This window comes from Lathamus discolor, chromosome 9 (assembly GCF_037157495.1).
Source record: "Lathamus discolor isolate bLatDis1 chromosome 9, bLatDis1.hap1, whole genome shotgun sequence".
Taxonomy (NCBI): Eukaryota; Metazoa; Chordata; class Aves; order Psittaciformes; family Psittacidae; genus Lathamus; species Lathamus discolor.
In genome coordinates this window covers 20,720,732-20,737,289 of record NC_088892.1, presented here as the reverse complement: position 1 = coordinate 20,737,289, position 16,558 = coordinate 20,720,732, and the positions used below count along the sequence as shown (strand labels likewise).

Genomic DNA, 16,558 nt, shown 5'->3' with positions numbered 1-16,558 from the left:
TTTCTAGGACTCACACAGTTGTCTCTGGTTTCGGTACTGAGAAGTTGTGCCAAGAGGATGCTATTCAGGCTCTCTGTGACTGAAAGAACAGAGTTTCCTTTGGAAACCCCTTTCAGTTGTGCTGCACTTCCTAAAAGCAACCATAAAACTCGGAATCTTGGGGATAACGACCCCTTTTTCTTGCCCGCTGACTCCCCATTGGTTTTGCTTAATAGGCTTTTCAGAAGATGCCTTTTGACTGGCAACACTGCAAATGCCATGTGAACTTCCACAGGCAAGCTGGGTTCCCAGTTTTTGCACCTCATCACTTGCAGTAAAAGTCCTGTCAGGAAAAGGATGCTTTCAGTGGGTTTGCAAGGAGGTAAATGGCCAGGAAGCTGTAAACATCCCTCTTGAGGCTGCCAAGTAGGAACAGAGAGGAATTTACTTCCTCTTAGCACTGTTGCAACTGCAGGGCTATATGGGGAGAAAAAGACACCAAAATGTGTATAATGAAGTCACTCCAAATACCCCCACACGACAGATCTGTCAATCTAACGCTAGCCTGGATTGATGGATAGTCATTTTGGGGAGGTGAACTGCCCTTTACTTACTTTTAGCACAGGAACTACCAAGTTCTGTTTGTCTTAGCACTACTGCAACAGCCGAAGCTCCAGGTCCTGCCCTGCACAATAACCACACACAACAGCAGGCATAGGAACATGCACCCTTCCATCTCCTCATTCAGCTTTTCCTGCAGCCCATCCTCTCCCCAGTCCCATACTCTCACCACAAACGTTTTTTCCTGCATACCCTGAACCAGGGTTAACTAACACTTTTGGGATTCCTCATCCGAGTAGCAAGGGCCTCCTGAAAACTGACCCATAAGGACAACATCAATAAGACGCAGCAAGAGGACTGACCAGCGAGGTCACACCTTTCTCAAGCCACTGCAGATGCCTATGGGAGAGTATAAGGACACGGGAATTTTATCCCAGTATTTTCCCAGCACACCTCCCCAGCCTCTGGTGAGCCATGATTTCAGGACGTGCCCCATCCCTGGCAGTGCTCAAGGCCAGGTTGGACACAGGGGCTTGGAGCAAGCTGCTCCAGTGGAAGGGGTCCCTGCCCGGGGCAGGGGTTGGAACTGGATGAGTTCTAAGGTCCTTTCCAGCGCAGACTATATTACTGTATGGTTCTATCTGGAGTACAATGGCTATTGTGTGTTCTATTCACAGAACCACAGGCTGGTTTGGGAGCTCCCCAGCAGAACGATGTGCTGAGTGGAAAACACTTTCTGCAGATTTAATGGATGTGCTGAATCCTTGCGCTTTGCTGTCATCCCGGGTTAGTTTCTCCCCGAGTTCTGAGTTTGTTTCCCAGTACCAACCCACTCCTGTTGGTCTGGGGAGTCCTTGGAGACCGTCTTTGCTTGTTCCAGCATCCTTGTTGGGATGTGCACGCTCACATGGGCATTTTCAGCTGGCAGTGAGCGCCGTCTGGGTGAGCCATCTTGTCGGCAGGTTACAGTGTGAGTGTAACGAGGCAGAAGCGCTGCTGAGTCACTGTGACAAGAGCTGCTCATTAGCTCAACCTGCAGCACGAGAGGGAGGGAAAGCCCTTCTGGGCAGATGTAGGGGAGGCACACAGCTTTCTAGAAGGGAAAGCGAGCGTAGGAAAGGAGCTGAGGTTTCATAATGGTATTTTCTATTCATTATGCCACATTCTAAAAACACCAGGGTAAGTTTGGAAAGTGATTTTGCTCCTGAGCTTGATATTTTATAAGTACCAGGGGAAAAAAAGCAGCGGCTCAAAAATCCACCTAAATATTAATACACATCCAGGCACACGCATCACCTTGCAGGCACCTATGCCCTGGGTCACAACGTGGAGCACCCACAGTGAGTTTAGGAGAGGAAAGTGGCACATTCCTTATTGGCTCTGCTGAATCACAGCAGCGTAATCCCGTGTTTGGCGATCTGAATTACAATCCCCACTGAACACGCCGAGAACCTGGCAGTGCTCGCGTTCTCGCACTTCGCGGCTCACACCGTCTGCTCTAGTTCTTATCTGCTTACAACTCCTGCTTGCCAAACATGCTTTGCAACGTGACGGTGGGGAGTTGTGAGTAGCTGGAAGTCGCTACTCCTTGTTTGATGGCACAGGGCTGAAAAGTGATGCTGGAAGCAAGCGGTGTGTGACTGAAGAGCCAAAGCATCAAACCCTGGTCCAGCTCCAACTTCTGCCAAGGCTCTCTTTTGGTGTTAGGATGGTTTTGGGTCGCTGTGAGCGCAGTGAGCAATGCAATGGAGTGAAATCTGGGCCTTATTTGTTGCGTTGGCTTTTCAGCCACATTTCTGAGCTTCCTGAGACCAAAATTTCTGCTCTAAGCAATACCTGAAGTCTGAGCTTATAAAGACTTCCCACCTTTTCATACAAGGACTTCACCATTGACTATCAAATGACTAACAAGGAGAGTGGATGCACTTTAGTCTTTTACCTACTTCACATGCATGTTATTTATCTCACAGGACATCAAAACTGCTCTTACACAAACAGCATTTTCCCTGCTGATTTTTAACACCCATTGCACAGGCATCTAACTGCAGGTCTGTCAGGATCTGGGCAGCGCACTTCATGCTTAGGCTCTTCATATGAAGCCTTATCTCAGAAGGTGCTGAGTATCCTCAGCTCCCACCACCTGCAGCGAGGGATGGATGCACAGCAACACCTCTGTGAATTTCAGATGCCTGGGGGATGACTTGTAGAGAAAAGCAGCATAATAGCTCCAAGGCTTTCAGCTTCCTGAGTCTCCTAATAATCATCCCATGGGAGGGTGATGCCCTCCCTGCTTCTCTGCTGAAGACAGCAAGCAGTCTGTCTCCTGAAATCTGGAACCACACTGATCTCAGCAGAGACAAACACCTGAAGGAAGCAGCATCCGTCTCTCTGCCCCACCACTCAGCACCAGCACCTATCATTAGGAAAGACCTGCGCATATGTCATTAAGGAAGACCTGATGCAGGGTACGGCTCTGCTTCTTCAGGGACCTGACTTTCAGCAGCATCTCACATCACAGAACAGGGCCAGACAGGCACAGCAAGCTCAGCCCAGGCTGCTGGTCCCTTCTGCACAGTCCAGCTCACAACTAAACCCCAAAACATGGTCAGATTCCCCATAATAGGCTGAGCCTGTGAACGCAACCTAAGGGAGTACCTGTCTGGGCAGGGCAATCAGGAGCCTGTGATGCTGCATGGAGACCCCCCAAGCTTCTCCCATGCTGGGCCCTGGCCAGCATCCTCACGGATGCTGCAGCACCACTGTAAGATGCATCTGCTGAGGTTAGCTGCTGGCATAATTGAGAGCAGTGGCCGTGGTCGAAGGTGTTAGAAAACATTTATCAGTTCAGGCTGGTCCTGCAATGACTGGGGAACATCCTTAGAGCATGCTCCTGATCCCACACCTCTCCTGCCTTCGCAGTGGGAGCAGGCAGGGCTGTCAGCACAACGCCAGAGCTGCCTTCCTTACTGTGAGGATGTTGCACATTTACCCAGCACAGAGCAAGGTGTTGTGATGAAGAGACAAATGTGCTGCAGCTGGACTGAAGACCCCATCACTGAAGAGAATGAAGTACATTAAATTATGGTCTGCATGGTAAAACATGATTTACACTGACATGCAAATTTAACTAGATGAAGCTTTTGATTATTTTCCCTATCTTTTGGTTTGTGCCGTCTCCCTGAGGTGGAAAAATGCTCTTTGCCAGTAATTCATTATAAATGCTCCAGCCATTCCCATTAGCTACAGCAGGTCTCCACTGCACTGCTCAGTATTAAAATATGCACAAACTTCCCTTCTCTCCAAGTTGCCAAAACCAAGTTTTGAATCACTCTGAGAATTTAATCACATTTTGTTTCTCTTGGCTATAATCAGCGTGTATGCTTCATGCAATGTTTGCTTTCTGTGCAGGTATCAGACTTGTATACGCCAATCTATTTTACATATAGAAGACAGTGTTAGCTGAATGCTCTCTTAGCGTAAATGATAGGTAAAATTTTGCACAGGGTATTATATCAAAGTGCTCCTTAAACCCATTCTAACTCTGTGGCAAAAATAAGCCATGTACAACAGCTCTATTAACTCAGAAATAAGGGACATCCTGCAATAGCTAGCAGAGCAAGCATAAACAGCTCTGCCACGTAACATACTTCCCGATACCCATCCTACAAAAGGATAAATACCCTGAATTTCGAGGTTGAAAGGGTGCAGGAGGGGACAGATAGAGTCCCATCAAGGGTGGTCAAGGTAAAGGACTACTCTTACACAAGGGCTTTCACTCCAACCTGGGAGAAGCTGTACACATACTCATATGTGCCACTGTCATGGTTTACACTATTAAATCAAATGCTTTGGCAGATCACAGGAACCCAGGACAAGACAAGATGGAAAACCAACACTCTTTACAAGCTGAGTTTCATGGCTCCGGAGACTGGCCAGAAGGATGCAAGGAGCAGCACCAGTTAGTTTTAGTTTCCGAGACTGTATCCAGGCTAAACAAGCACTGAATTACATGGGCTGAAATGTTCTATAAGAGAAATCTGCATCTCACTGACAATCATTACGTGTTTTTAAAGACTCTGACATGATGGTTCACAGCAAATACACAGTTAGACATCCTCAGGCTGTCTTCTTCAAATCGCTGTATTTTGGTTACACTTCAGCCTATGTGAAATTCAAGCAATACGCCCAATTCACTTCACCCACATACATGTCTTTCCGTTAATGAACTGGTGCTCTGTGTCACTGTGAGCCTCCTCAGTCACATCACAATCACTTCAATGTGAAAGCAGTAGCTCTAGGACTGAATGCCTGACAAAGAGGTCCTTAAAATACGTTCCACTTTCGTTCAAGACAGCTAAAGAGCACAAGGAATTCATGGGCTCTGCACGCTGAAAACCTCAAGCGTAGTGTATATGGTGGTTCATAGACAGAAAACTAAGCTAAACTAAAAGCCATCCCAAACTACCAAAGGGCATGATTCATTTTGCATTACGTAAGACAGCAGTGCCGTAACACTGTTTAAGTCATCTTGCAGCAGCACGACACTGGTGTAAGAAGGGATGAATCAAACCCTGTGTTTTCATTTCAGATGGATGCTCAAGCATCAAACAGCGGGAAGAGCTACAGCTTCCAATAGCTCCCGACAGGATCCCTCCAAATAAAAAAATGAGGGTGTGTTCGGCTTGGGAGGTGCAGCTGCACAAACTGCCATCCTTTTTGGCAGGGAACTGGTGACATTCAAACACCAAACATTTCAAAGGTGATGCCATTCTGTGATATGAAGACACGTTTTCCAGCCGATGGGAGAGGAGGCACTCACTGCTCGGTGCAGGGTGAGGCTGTGGGGAGGACCAAGGTCATTTCCCTTCCCTGAATCCAGGCCTTCTAACATGCTTCTATAACAAATGTAGACAATTATGTATTTATTTTAACATCATATCTCTGTTTTTTTCTTAGCTGAGTTGATGCCTTATCCCCAAGGAGCTTTTATCATTACATTAAAGATCTTATTTTTGCTGTAACTGACAGATGCTGCAAACTATCTATAAACTCTGGCAGCCAACTACAGATATCTGCTCTCTGCAGATTTATTACACATCCCTGATCCCCTCATGGAGCAAATTCATCTCATCCTGGAGTACAGTCACTGAATCAGAAGCAAACCACGCTGGAGGCTAACTCTGAGGTCAGATGCCTGAGTTCCTATTGTGGCAGACTGTGAGGAAGGAAGAGGCAAGGCCAAAGCTAGAGCTCAACAGATGAGCAGGCTGGATCTGCAGATGTGATCCTTCACTATGAGGGTGCTGAGGCGCTGGCACAGGGTGCCCAGAGAAGCTGTGGCTGCCCCATCCCTGGCAGTGCTCAAGGCCAGGTTGGACACAGGGGCTTGGAGCAAGCTGCTCCAGTGGAAGGGGTCCCTGCCTGTGGCAGGGGGCTGGAACTAGGATGAGCGTTAAGGTCCCTTCCAACACAAACCAGGCTGGGGTTCTATGATATTCTCTGCCAACAGCTCTAAAGGACTGTGGTCAGGATGTATTTTCTAGGTATGAAGGACACTCAGAATCAACTAATTCCGTTTGCGCAGCCTAAACCTAAAAAATACACCATAAGGAGCAAAACACAGGAATTCACAACAGTCGCTAAAATGAAATGGAACTGTGATTTAATATTGCAGTTTAGTGCAAGATCCATGGAAATGGGACACCTGGTGTGTTACCCCCAATGTGCTTTCCTACGTGAGTGTGGGAAAGCACTTAGCTGAGCCTCCGTTTATCCTCCAATAAGCCAGATGTCTTATTTACCTATTTACCAGTGGGGTAATTGCCATGGACTTTAATGGCCTCCTTATCAGGCGCAGTGTTGTCAGGCTAAAAGGCTCTATCAGGTGCAAGGCACAGACAGTAGCACGGGGTGAGGAGCAGGGCTGGCGTATCAGTAGGGTGTTTTTCAAACCATTTACCAAATGAATCCGTAACCTTTGGCAATGCAATCTGAAGGAAGCGGCTCTGCACAGACACAAGCATGACTGAAGCGCTGGAGTGACAATAAAACCCAAAGCAAGCGATCATGACATGGACCACAATGTTCTCTCTCCCTATTACATTGCATCATCAATGCTAATTTAATTTCTGTCTGGAAATGGTATAACTATCTGTTATAGTTATCTACACTCTAAGTACATTTCTATTTTTCCCCTATATCCTCGTGTCAGGAATTTGTCAGCATTTTGTGGCACTTTTGCTCCTGATTAATCCCATGTTACCATCTGTCTGCTCCTGACAAATCCCATTTGGGAACGCATCCTGTAAAGGCTTGGAAACCCTCAGGATGTGTAGATGGATGTCATTTCCTTGAGCTGATCTGCTCCCCAGACTCCCTGATGGCATCCCTTGAGCAGGTGAGTGTTCAGATGGCATAAATCAGCTGAGCTCTCTTGGGACTCATTTACATCAACCAAGAATCCAGCCCAAAATATAGAGCTATTTCCTACACATCAGACTGACAGACTGCATCCCTTGCTGAAAGGATCATTATCAGCAAAAGAAGTGCTGGAAACACTTAAAAAATGGTGCTGGAACTGCAATTCTGGTAACCTTTTTTGCATAGCAAGTGAAGGAGGGGAAGATGAGATGCTCCTCACCAGCCTTTGTCCATGCCCTGCGCGCACTGACAGAGACATAAGCAAGGTTTTGCCTGCCAAGTCTGTTTCTTACAATCATTTTTAAGGACAAAATGACCAAACCAGAAGGCACCAGCTGATAAACCAAAGATTAGTGACAACTTGTGTGGAAACTGCCTTCGGCAAAGTAGATCAGCATTAAATGCACACCCATCTTTCTGAAGAGTATTTAGAAATAGAAATCTTGGACACAACAACGTGACAAAAGTCTGTCTAGGGTTGTGCCATGCCCAACAGAGCCAAGAAGAATGAAAGAATAATAGTAACAAAGTACAGCTGCCTAGTGAAGGAACAAAAATGACCATTGTTACTAAGGGAAAAGAGAAGGATGTTACCAGTTGATTTTACCATGGTATAAACTATTAAACTCATAGGCACTGAAGGATTCGAGGAAGGCACACTGCATGGTAACATATGAGACCATGTGAAGAACTATCCCTAATCCATGCAGATAGCAACAATTACAGCCAAAGCGAATCTCTGAGCTCTGCCTAAGATGACTAAACACTCATAAAGCTAAAAGCTGGATCTAATCTAAACAAGAGTTATATTCTGCCTTTCCTCCTCACATCGAAGGACAGTAGAAATGATACTTCCTTCTCTCAGTGGTCCCTTTGACTTCAGGATCAGGAACGCAGCTGAGGATGCTAATGGAAACGAAACCGCACAGTGCAAGGGGACATTCGCAGTGCAAATGTAAATGGCACTGTGCAGCCATAGGACCATGACTACATGGGATTAATGGGACTTGGCATGATCCGGCTGCGTGGCTACAGACCTGCAAACAGATCTGTGGATTAACCGCCCTAAGTAAATAGCCAGAGTAAAAAGCAAAGCAGAGTTTGATGCTGTTCACTGAAATCTTGTCCTGCAGCACACCCAGCTCTGATTTGCTTTTGCTCTGGCAGATACAAGAGGAAAAATATGCAAAGCTTCCCCTTGGATTACAAACAAGTGAGAGATTTCAATAAGTTTACTTAATTGCTATCAGTATTAAAGGCACCTTAAGGGAATCAGTCATAGAAGAGCATAATTTGTAGTCGATAATAAATTACGTTTTCCTCTATTTACCATCCTGGGAAAAATCTGTTCAAGAGTTTATAATTAAAACTCCTGAATATTGTTCAACTAAAGGTTTTTAATTGGAAAATAGTCTATTTTTTAAAACATCCTTTTTTTCCCCTAAAAATACTGTTTGTTCTCTTGAGGAATGCCACCGAAAATTATTCACTGTCATTCTTCATCAGAACTGCTAGTCAAACCTTTCTTCACTCATCGAACAACTTGAAGCCATAAAATTTTCACACCTAATTCCATTTCTGAGTCAAACAACAAAAAAAATTACTTTAATCCCTTATATTAACAGCAACAAAGATTATATTGGAAGATATGGAAGCATTCAGGCCTGTGGGGGATTCACCAAGTTATCCCTTTCCCTTTGTACCCTGCACTGATTAGCTCCATCAGTCGCAGTGGCCATGAGAAAGCATCTGTCTGGGGTTTTTGTTGTGGGGCTTTTTATTCATTCCCCACTTTGGGATCATTAGTTTACATCAAACGGGTGCAGTCTGATTTTGTGCATCCGCATGGATTCATAGAAAACAAGACTATCACCAGTATCCTGAATTTGCAGTTAAATCTCGTGTCTATAGGCTGTAAGCAGATTCCTTGGAACAGAAAATAAGTAACTTATAAGCTCTTACCATAATTCCAGTGAGAAGAAAATGAAAAGTGTTTACTTACTGATGTATATAGGTATCCTTCACTGTTCATTGCCAGATACAATTTTGTTTGAACCCCCTGAATCGCCACCACTCGTAAACCCACAGGTATGAGGTTAAACAAAGCTAGGAAAGAAAGGAGACGGAGAGCAAAATTAATCCTTTAGAGGATGCATAGAGAATTAGACCGTAATTACCAGAACCAGATAAAAAATGCCCATGAAAGTGTACATTAATTTTAGTGGGTGCTGTAGAATATTGCTATTTCTGTGCTCTTCTGCAGCAATTTCCACCAATAGCTCCAAAATTATCTACGGAAGTTATCAATGCAACTCCCCTGTTCTGATAGTGAACTGGAGGCATTGAGAGCTAAAAGGACTCACCTGTCCCATGAGCAGAATCCAGGGTCTGCTGAACTAAATACACTTAATGTGGGATTTTGTGGTTTTCTTTTCTTTTTAAGTCAAGTTTTTTCAAGATGATCAAAACTCTTCTTTTTTTTTTTGGTTTTTTTTTTTTTTTGCAAATTCAGATCAAATTCAGTAAACATTTTTTGACCAAAAGGAGCAAAATGAAATGCAGGAAAGTTAAAAACCATCATTAACATCTCAAAAAGTTTCCACTCAAAACTCGTTGGGTTTTTTCTTTTCTTCTTGAGAGGAGAATGGGTTTGAAAAAGCGGAGTTCAATAACTTCCAAATGAAATGAAATGACAGCATATCCTTTAGCTCAAGCCCTAAATCTGTGCTTTCAATTTGAGCTGCTCCCAATGTTCTGCTTGCGCTTCTGCTTGTACACATGCTAATAGTGGCAGTATTTGTAAGCAGAGATATGTCTCTTCAAAACTGAAGATTCCGGTTTGTGAAGAGGCAAATTAAATAAGAAATAAGGAAAGAAAAGCAAAGCTCTGCCATAGCTTAGATTCATGGATACATTAAAATTGAACACAAGCAATACGAGTGGAATCCAGCACTCTGTGTTCAACAGTAAAGACTAAAAATAAAGGGAGTTAAGAAAATGTTCAAGAACTGTTCTCATAACCCAAAAGCATCTCCTTCCAGTCTGTTGTAGAAATGCAGAGATGGGATGAGGTAATGCCAAGCTGGCTCTTATTTCCGATGGTTTATTACTTGGCTGGAAAACGCTGGTGTGCTGCAGGCTGAGATGTAGTATTTACGGTCACTCTCTGAGGCCAATTTAAAACAATTATGGAATCAAAATATTTGTATTAATTTCAAAAGAATAAGCTAAGAATGACGAGCCATTATAAATTCCTTTCGCAGCCTGACAACCCCCAAATGGGCACACTTAATTCAATGCAAAGTTGCAGCTTGGCAGCATTTAATATAGACCCTAATTTCTGGGTGTGGGGTTGTCAAGAGCGTGTTAAAAAAAGTGAGAGCAAACATACCCATGCCCTACTTTGACAAAGGCATGGTCAGAAGTTAACGCTGGGCATTTGGGATGAAGCACTAAGTGCTGGTGAAAAAAGCCCATGTTCCACCTCTGGAATCTGAGCTCTCAGTCCGAGGCTGAGTGAAGAAGGGGTGCTATAGGCTTAGGGCTGCTCACTGTGATTTATGGGTGCTCTGCTCTGAAGCTGGGGCGTTTGAGCATTGAATTTCCTACAATGGTGGCATATAGCAGAGCAGGTGGAAATATCCAGCGAATAAATAATGTGGGAGATCATAAAATCATACCTCTGTTGGGTTCGTTCCCCCTCTCATACATGAGTGCACATGCAGACACAAACACAGACACGCATGCGGCCCCTCCTCACACTCCCCTCAAGCAACACGAACGGCTTTCTCTTCACTATGAAAAATAAATCCTTCAGTTTGGTGCACTTTTTGGCGAACAAAACTTGGGCTTTCAGTGAGTGGAATGCTGAGGGAAATGGATTTCTCATCCATTCGATGAATTTATTTTGGGGGAGAAGATATTCCCTGCCTGACTCAGTAAATATTCCCCTGGAGAGTCCTTTTTTGCAGTTCAGCCCCCAAAAGCAGCACTGGATCTCTGTGTAGGCAAGAGAGCCCAATTTAAAGCACAGTATCCAGGCAGAACCTGGAGGTCTCTTTTAAAAGGTGCTTTCTTACTGGCGTGTGTACGAGTTGGGTATTTTCAGCACAAGGATGGAAGTACAGGCTCCACTCTAAACAGTGCTACAACCAGCTGAGGACAGGGCAAAGCCTGGGACAGTGGAGAAGATGCAGCTCACAAGGCACAGAGATTGGTTTTGGTGAGCGATCCCTGTGCTCTGCTTGGCAAAGCGAGCAGAGATACGGGGCTGAGCAAGCTCTGCCGGGGAGGGCTGGGGCACCCACTGCAATGGGTGCTCAGCTGCTGAACAGGTTTTCCTGCTATAAACCTACATGCTCTATTTTGAGGTAAGACGAGGGTTGGGCGCACGCTGGTTTAGACATCGGTGGGATTAGCAGCTGCCATGGCACAGATTATGGGAAGTTACAGAAGGGCTGTGGGGGAGTAATGCTGGCTCTGCTGCTGTGAAGGGGAGAGGGACCGGCTGGTGGGGGGGTGCGCAGTCTGTCTGTCCTATGCACAGCTAGACACACAGCCAGGCTGCCCTAGCTCCCACCTCCAAGGCGAGGGGACATTGGCACCCCTTTATCAACAGCTATTGCTCCCACTGTCCAGCAGCAAGTCCAAGTCTGGCTTCTGTAACAGTGAGTGGCTTGTCCATGACCACTGACTGCTGATGGGGCCACCAGCAGAGCCATGCAGCCCCCTCTCTCAGGCCATGGACAACAGGTCTGAGATGCTGTCACATTTCTAGGGGTTGACCCTCATATGGGCAGGTATGACAGAAATAGTGGCAAAAAAGAAGCCACAGGAAAATAAACTGCTTGCTACTATGATCAGTCTGTGCTAGGATAAACTAATGCAAAGTTATTCACCTCCTAGGCTTTCCCTACACATTTGCGCTGTTTAAAACAAGGATATAATATCCATCACAATGAAAAACTTGGTGGTGCCTAAGGGAGAGATGATCTTGGCTATAGCCCTTATGTAATATAAGCTGACAGAGAATTAAAGCTGCAAAATGAGCAGCAGTGGGCCACAGCTGGCTTTATGACCCTATACATTACTGTGAGGTCTGTGCCATCCTTGGCTTGGCCACCTGGACCTTCATATGCTTTCTGCAGGATACCGTGTCCTACATTTCCTTAATTTTATCGGTCTTGAAATCTCTTTGTCTTGCCAAAATTGGGGGGATAAATTCTGCTTTGATTTAAAACCTTGCCCTATTTAACACATGTAACGAGACAAAATCTGTTTCTCAGCCAGGAAATCCTTTCCACGAGGCACTTCCTCAGATCATACGGACTCTTGGCTAGAACCAGGCTCTCGGCTCCTCAAATCCACATTTCACTTCCTGCCTAAACTGTGCTCCAAAATCTCAGCTTGCTTTTAAACTCTCGGTGATTGCAGATGCCACCTTGCTTTTGTGACCCCTGTGTGCAGCACTGGGTCTGCTCCCAACTCCGGAGCCTAAGGGCATCTTCAGGCAAACTTCCTAGCCAGTTCCAGGTAGCAAGCAATGGAGAGGACTTCTGGCCCCAGGCTGCTGTCAGGAGCAAGCTGGCTCTTGGGGGCTGCAAGCTGTCCCCATCCCTACTGTGGATAGGGAAGAAAGTGAAGCTAAACAAGGCAGAGCAGAGATGGACGTTGGCTCTAAGCAATGCAGCTGCAGAGCCCTAGTGCTGTGCAACCACTCTGTTGGCCAGAGCTGTATTTGAGGATGTTCCTCTTATTAAGGGGAGTTTGAACTATGGCACTGCAAATGGTCTTAAGAGTTGGTGAAGGTGGCAAAAGGGAACAGCAATGAGATCCTTCAGGAGGTACAAAGAAGAGAACACATTGGAGAAGGAGGCCCCACGCATTTGGAGGGGACTGCAAGTCCTGTGGCTTCCACACAATGACATGGGGTAAAGGAGAGATGTGTCTGCAGGGATCGGAAGACAGGATTTTAGGGGGCCTGATCCACTTCACACTCATGGGAGCAAGCCCTTGGGGGAAGCCCTTATGTGGCCTCTGATCCGCAGCATAAATCAGTGTCTTACTAGCTCCACCAAAAATATTGCAATTAAGACAATTTTAGTACTGTAGGACATTCAGGTCCATACATCTACCTTAAATAAAAGAGGAGCATTTACAAAAGCATGTGTTTTCTTATGATAAAACCCTCCTCTGGAACACTCGGATACTGCAGCTCAGCTGCAACCATTTCTGGGCTAATTCCATTATATTTAAGTATTCAACATTTGGGAGGCCGAGCTTCCAACAACAAGGAGGTTTTATGATTTCCTCTGTAATCTACCAGTTTATAGAGAATTTAAGGACACAGTGAAAAGAAAGATATCTTAGAAACAGACACGTTTGTATTTCCGTATATTTTATCTTGTTTCACATCTCAGAATCCCTATTAGAGATTTGATTCTGAGCAAAGCATTGGGATGAAAAAATGATCTATAGCAGGTATTTCATGCTTTGATGGAAATAGTAAGGTTTGCCTATTTCTCTTAAGTTAATTAACAGAATTACCCTGAAATCCTGACTGATCTGTACTGACTTTTAAAAAATCATAAATATGAGATCACTCACTTGAAGAAAAGCAACGTTTAAGGTCCATAAGGATCATTCTTGGAGTAAATTTTGTGGCTCCACAGAGGAGAGCTCTATAAGGTGGCAGCAGCCGCTCAGCATCTCACCGACCTGGTCTTTGTGCCACAGGTAAGGATGGGACCTGTAGCCAGTGTCTCAACAGATCCCATGCTTAGGTTCTACCCTAAGGCAAGCACCTTCAGTGGCTGCAGAGGAGACCTCTTCCAGCAGCAGAGCCAGCTCTTTCCTGCCACTGCTCAGAAGTTAACATAGGGATGCAAAGAGGATTAAAGAGGGTGCGGGAGAAGGGTGGGAGGGACAAATAAGACACGATACTTCCTACTGCATCTAGCGCTCACTCTGCCATATCCTACCATCCTGCAAAATGAAACGATGGTTCACCTGCAAATGCTTCTCATATGGAAAGGATGGCACTTAAATCTGTGCTTTTTAACAATTAAAAAGGCAGGTCTGCCTGATGATCTGTATTTTGCTGTCTAGTGGCCTAAAACACCTTCTCAAAAGTCCTTGTGCCTCCTAACTCTTTCTTTCAGAGCAGTAACATAGTGTAAGCTCTGCGAAACACTTGGGTGTTTTATTTACACACATCCAATCTATGCTGGAGGCATCTTTTCCTGTTTCCTATTTATTCTCGAAGTTGAGAACCCCGAAAGACCCAAAGCTGGGTCTTTCAAGACAGAAGACCCAAGACAGAAAAGCTTGGAGGAAATCTGCTTAAAAGCTGAAGGTATAATTAAGTTTAGACGGGGTAAAAAAATAATAGTAATGATAGCAAAATGTGAACTTTAAAATGATGAACTCTCATTGTGTGAAATAACACGGCTCTGGTTGAATGAGCCCCTGCTTAAGAGTGGAGATAGTGTTATTCTATTTCAGGCGCTCTGAGTAGGCGAGCAAATTTTCCCTGTTGGAAAAAAAACCCTCCTAATAAAATCCAAAGGACAGCAAAGAACTTCTCTAGATTACCATGGAGATAACATTTGCTTTGTTTGTCACATGTGTCATCATTACCTCCCCTAGTTCATTATTTCTATAAGGGATTTTTATTGTGTTTCTCTCAGACCCAGTAAGTCTGGATGATTTCTGCACTTGGAGCACAGTGTTAATGCCGCTTCCACTCACTCAGTCATCCCAGGACAACAGTTTCCGATGGACCTAGATGGGAAGAATGAGACACCGCGATTCACGAACACACCATTTATTCTCATGTCACTTACTATAACTACTGTCCTCCTCTTTTGTTCCATCAATTGTTCCATCTGCTTGCAACTGCAAGTGGTATCCTTGCCTGCTGTATAGCTTTGTTACTATACCTTTAAGCTGAGGCTCTGTAAAGAAACAATAGTGAGATTAATGTGGGAAATCCTGATGTGTTGTTCCAAGCGAGCAGGATGCTAAAACCCCAAATCTCCAGGTTTCTTCTCAAGGCTGAGATAAGAAAAAAAGACCCAAACCAAAAGCAGGGCAACCAGCTTTGCAACACTTTTCATTTGGGAAACCACATTTATGCCTATGAAATCGATTGCCAAAATGATTAAATGCCACTTTCGATTGCAGTGTAGGTAGCACAGTAAAACCTACTTGCAGTGAATACAAATTCCAACAGTGTGCTGCTTGGTCTCAGGAGCTCAGCCCTATCTCGTTTAAGATTAGGAACGAGCTGGCAAAGAGCGTATTCTGCCTTTTAAAAAGGTGTGAGTTCTTAAATGGAGAGGAGAAAGAGGACTACTACGATAGCGCTAATAAGAGCCATAGTGACAGTTGAGAGCCTAAATATATAGCAGCAAACGCTCAGCACAGGAGCTGCGGCAGTTCTAATAAACAAACCCCCCTTCCTCGCTGCTCTGAAGAGTGCAGAGCATCCGAAGTGATAAACTACTCAATGAACATATGGAAAACGGAGGGGGGAACCCTGAAAACCAGCAATGTGTGGAGCTGCAAAATAAATATTACCATAAGGGCTGAGGTAATTACCTCATCAGCTAGAAGAAGAAAGATCAAAACAACGCATAGCTTGGGTAGGTTTCTTTTTATCATCACCATCCTCGAATTCACAGCTCGAAAGCGAGATATCTCACACGGTTTCAGATCGTTCTAGACCACAAAGTACGCAGCAACAGGACCTGCTGTCAAGTCTGTCATTTCAGATATCTAGGAAATGCACCAGGAGTAATTGCAAAAAAGCTCTACTTCCACTGAATCCCAATGACATCTGCATTGTAGTCACTGCACACAGTTCTGCTTGTCAGGAGGTGATGCACCTCCGCAGCCTGCTCCACAGCATCTTACTTACTTCAGAGATAAGCATACTGTGAAGATACGAGGTGTCATTTCCAGCAGCCAATGTCTGGATAAGAGTCCTTGTGTTTGTAACCAAAGACGTTAGGGAGCTCTGCTACTGTGCTTGATTTTAGTAGGAACTGAAGGCAAAAGCTTACTATAGTTTGTAGAAGTGTACCAGTTCCTAGTAGCAACCTCTAATAAGGGTACTACTGATGGATGCACAGTTCTTATCTATTGACTTTATGACAACAAATTAATCCAGCCCTTACGTTGGCTTTTTAGCTGTAATACATCCCCAAACTGTTTGCAAACAGCGAGACACCTCTTCTGTGCCTGCTGAGAAAGGCAGGTTAAATGGCCAACAGCATCAATGTTTCAGCACAGCAAAGCGATAGCAGCATTACCAGAGGGTTTTGCTCCTCCCATGTACAAACCCCCCACTCAGATCAGGGTCTGAGTCCTCATGCCTGATCTTTCGCCCCTCTGACACAGAGAGCATCACGTCTGCAGGGCTGCTGCAAGTATGGGATTCCTAGAAAGGAACAGGGCACTGAAGCAAAACTCTGGAAGGTGCCAGCGAAAGCAAAAAGCCTTGTCTGCAATCAGCAAATGAAGCACAGCTCAGGCAATCTGCGAAGCAGGAAGATAAAACCAGATCTCTGAAGTGCCAAGTTAGTTAACATACAAC

General features: G+C 44.9%; 1 protein-coding gene across 2 annotated transcripts in view; it reads right to left on the bottom strand.

Annotated features, from left to right (window-relative positions):
* The window catches only part of FGF13 (fibroblast growth factor 13), a 110,438-nt gene that overhangs the window by 39,812 nt on the left and 54,068 nt on the right, over positions 1-16,558 (bottom strand). For both annotated transcript variants that reach the window (XM_065689645.1, XM_065689644.1), the window contains exons 2-3: positions 14,805-14,915; positions 8,963-9,066 (exon numbers count right to left, since the gene is read on the bottom strand). In XM_065689645.1, coding sequence (XP_065545717.1) covers positions 8,963-9,066; positions 14,805-14,915 — 215 coding nt within the window. The remainder of the gene's footprint in view (positions 1-8,962; positions 9,067-14,804; positions 14,916-16,558) is intronic.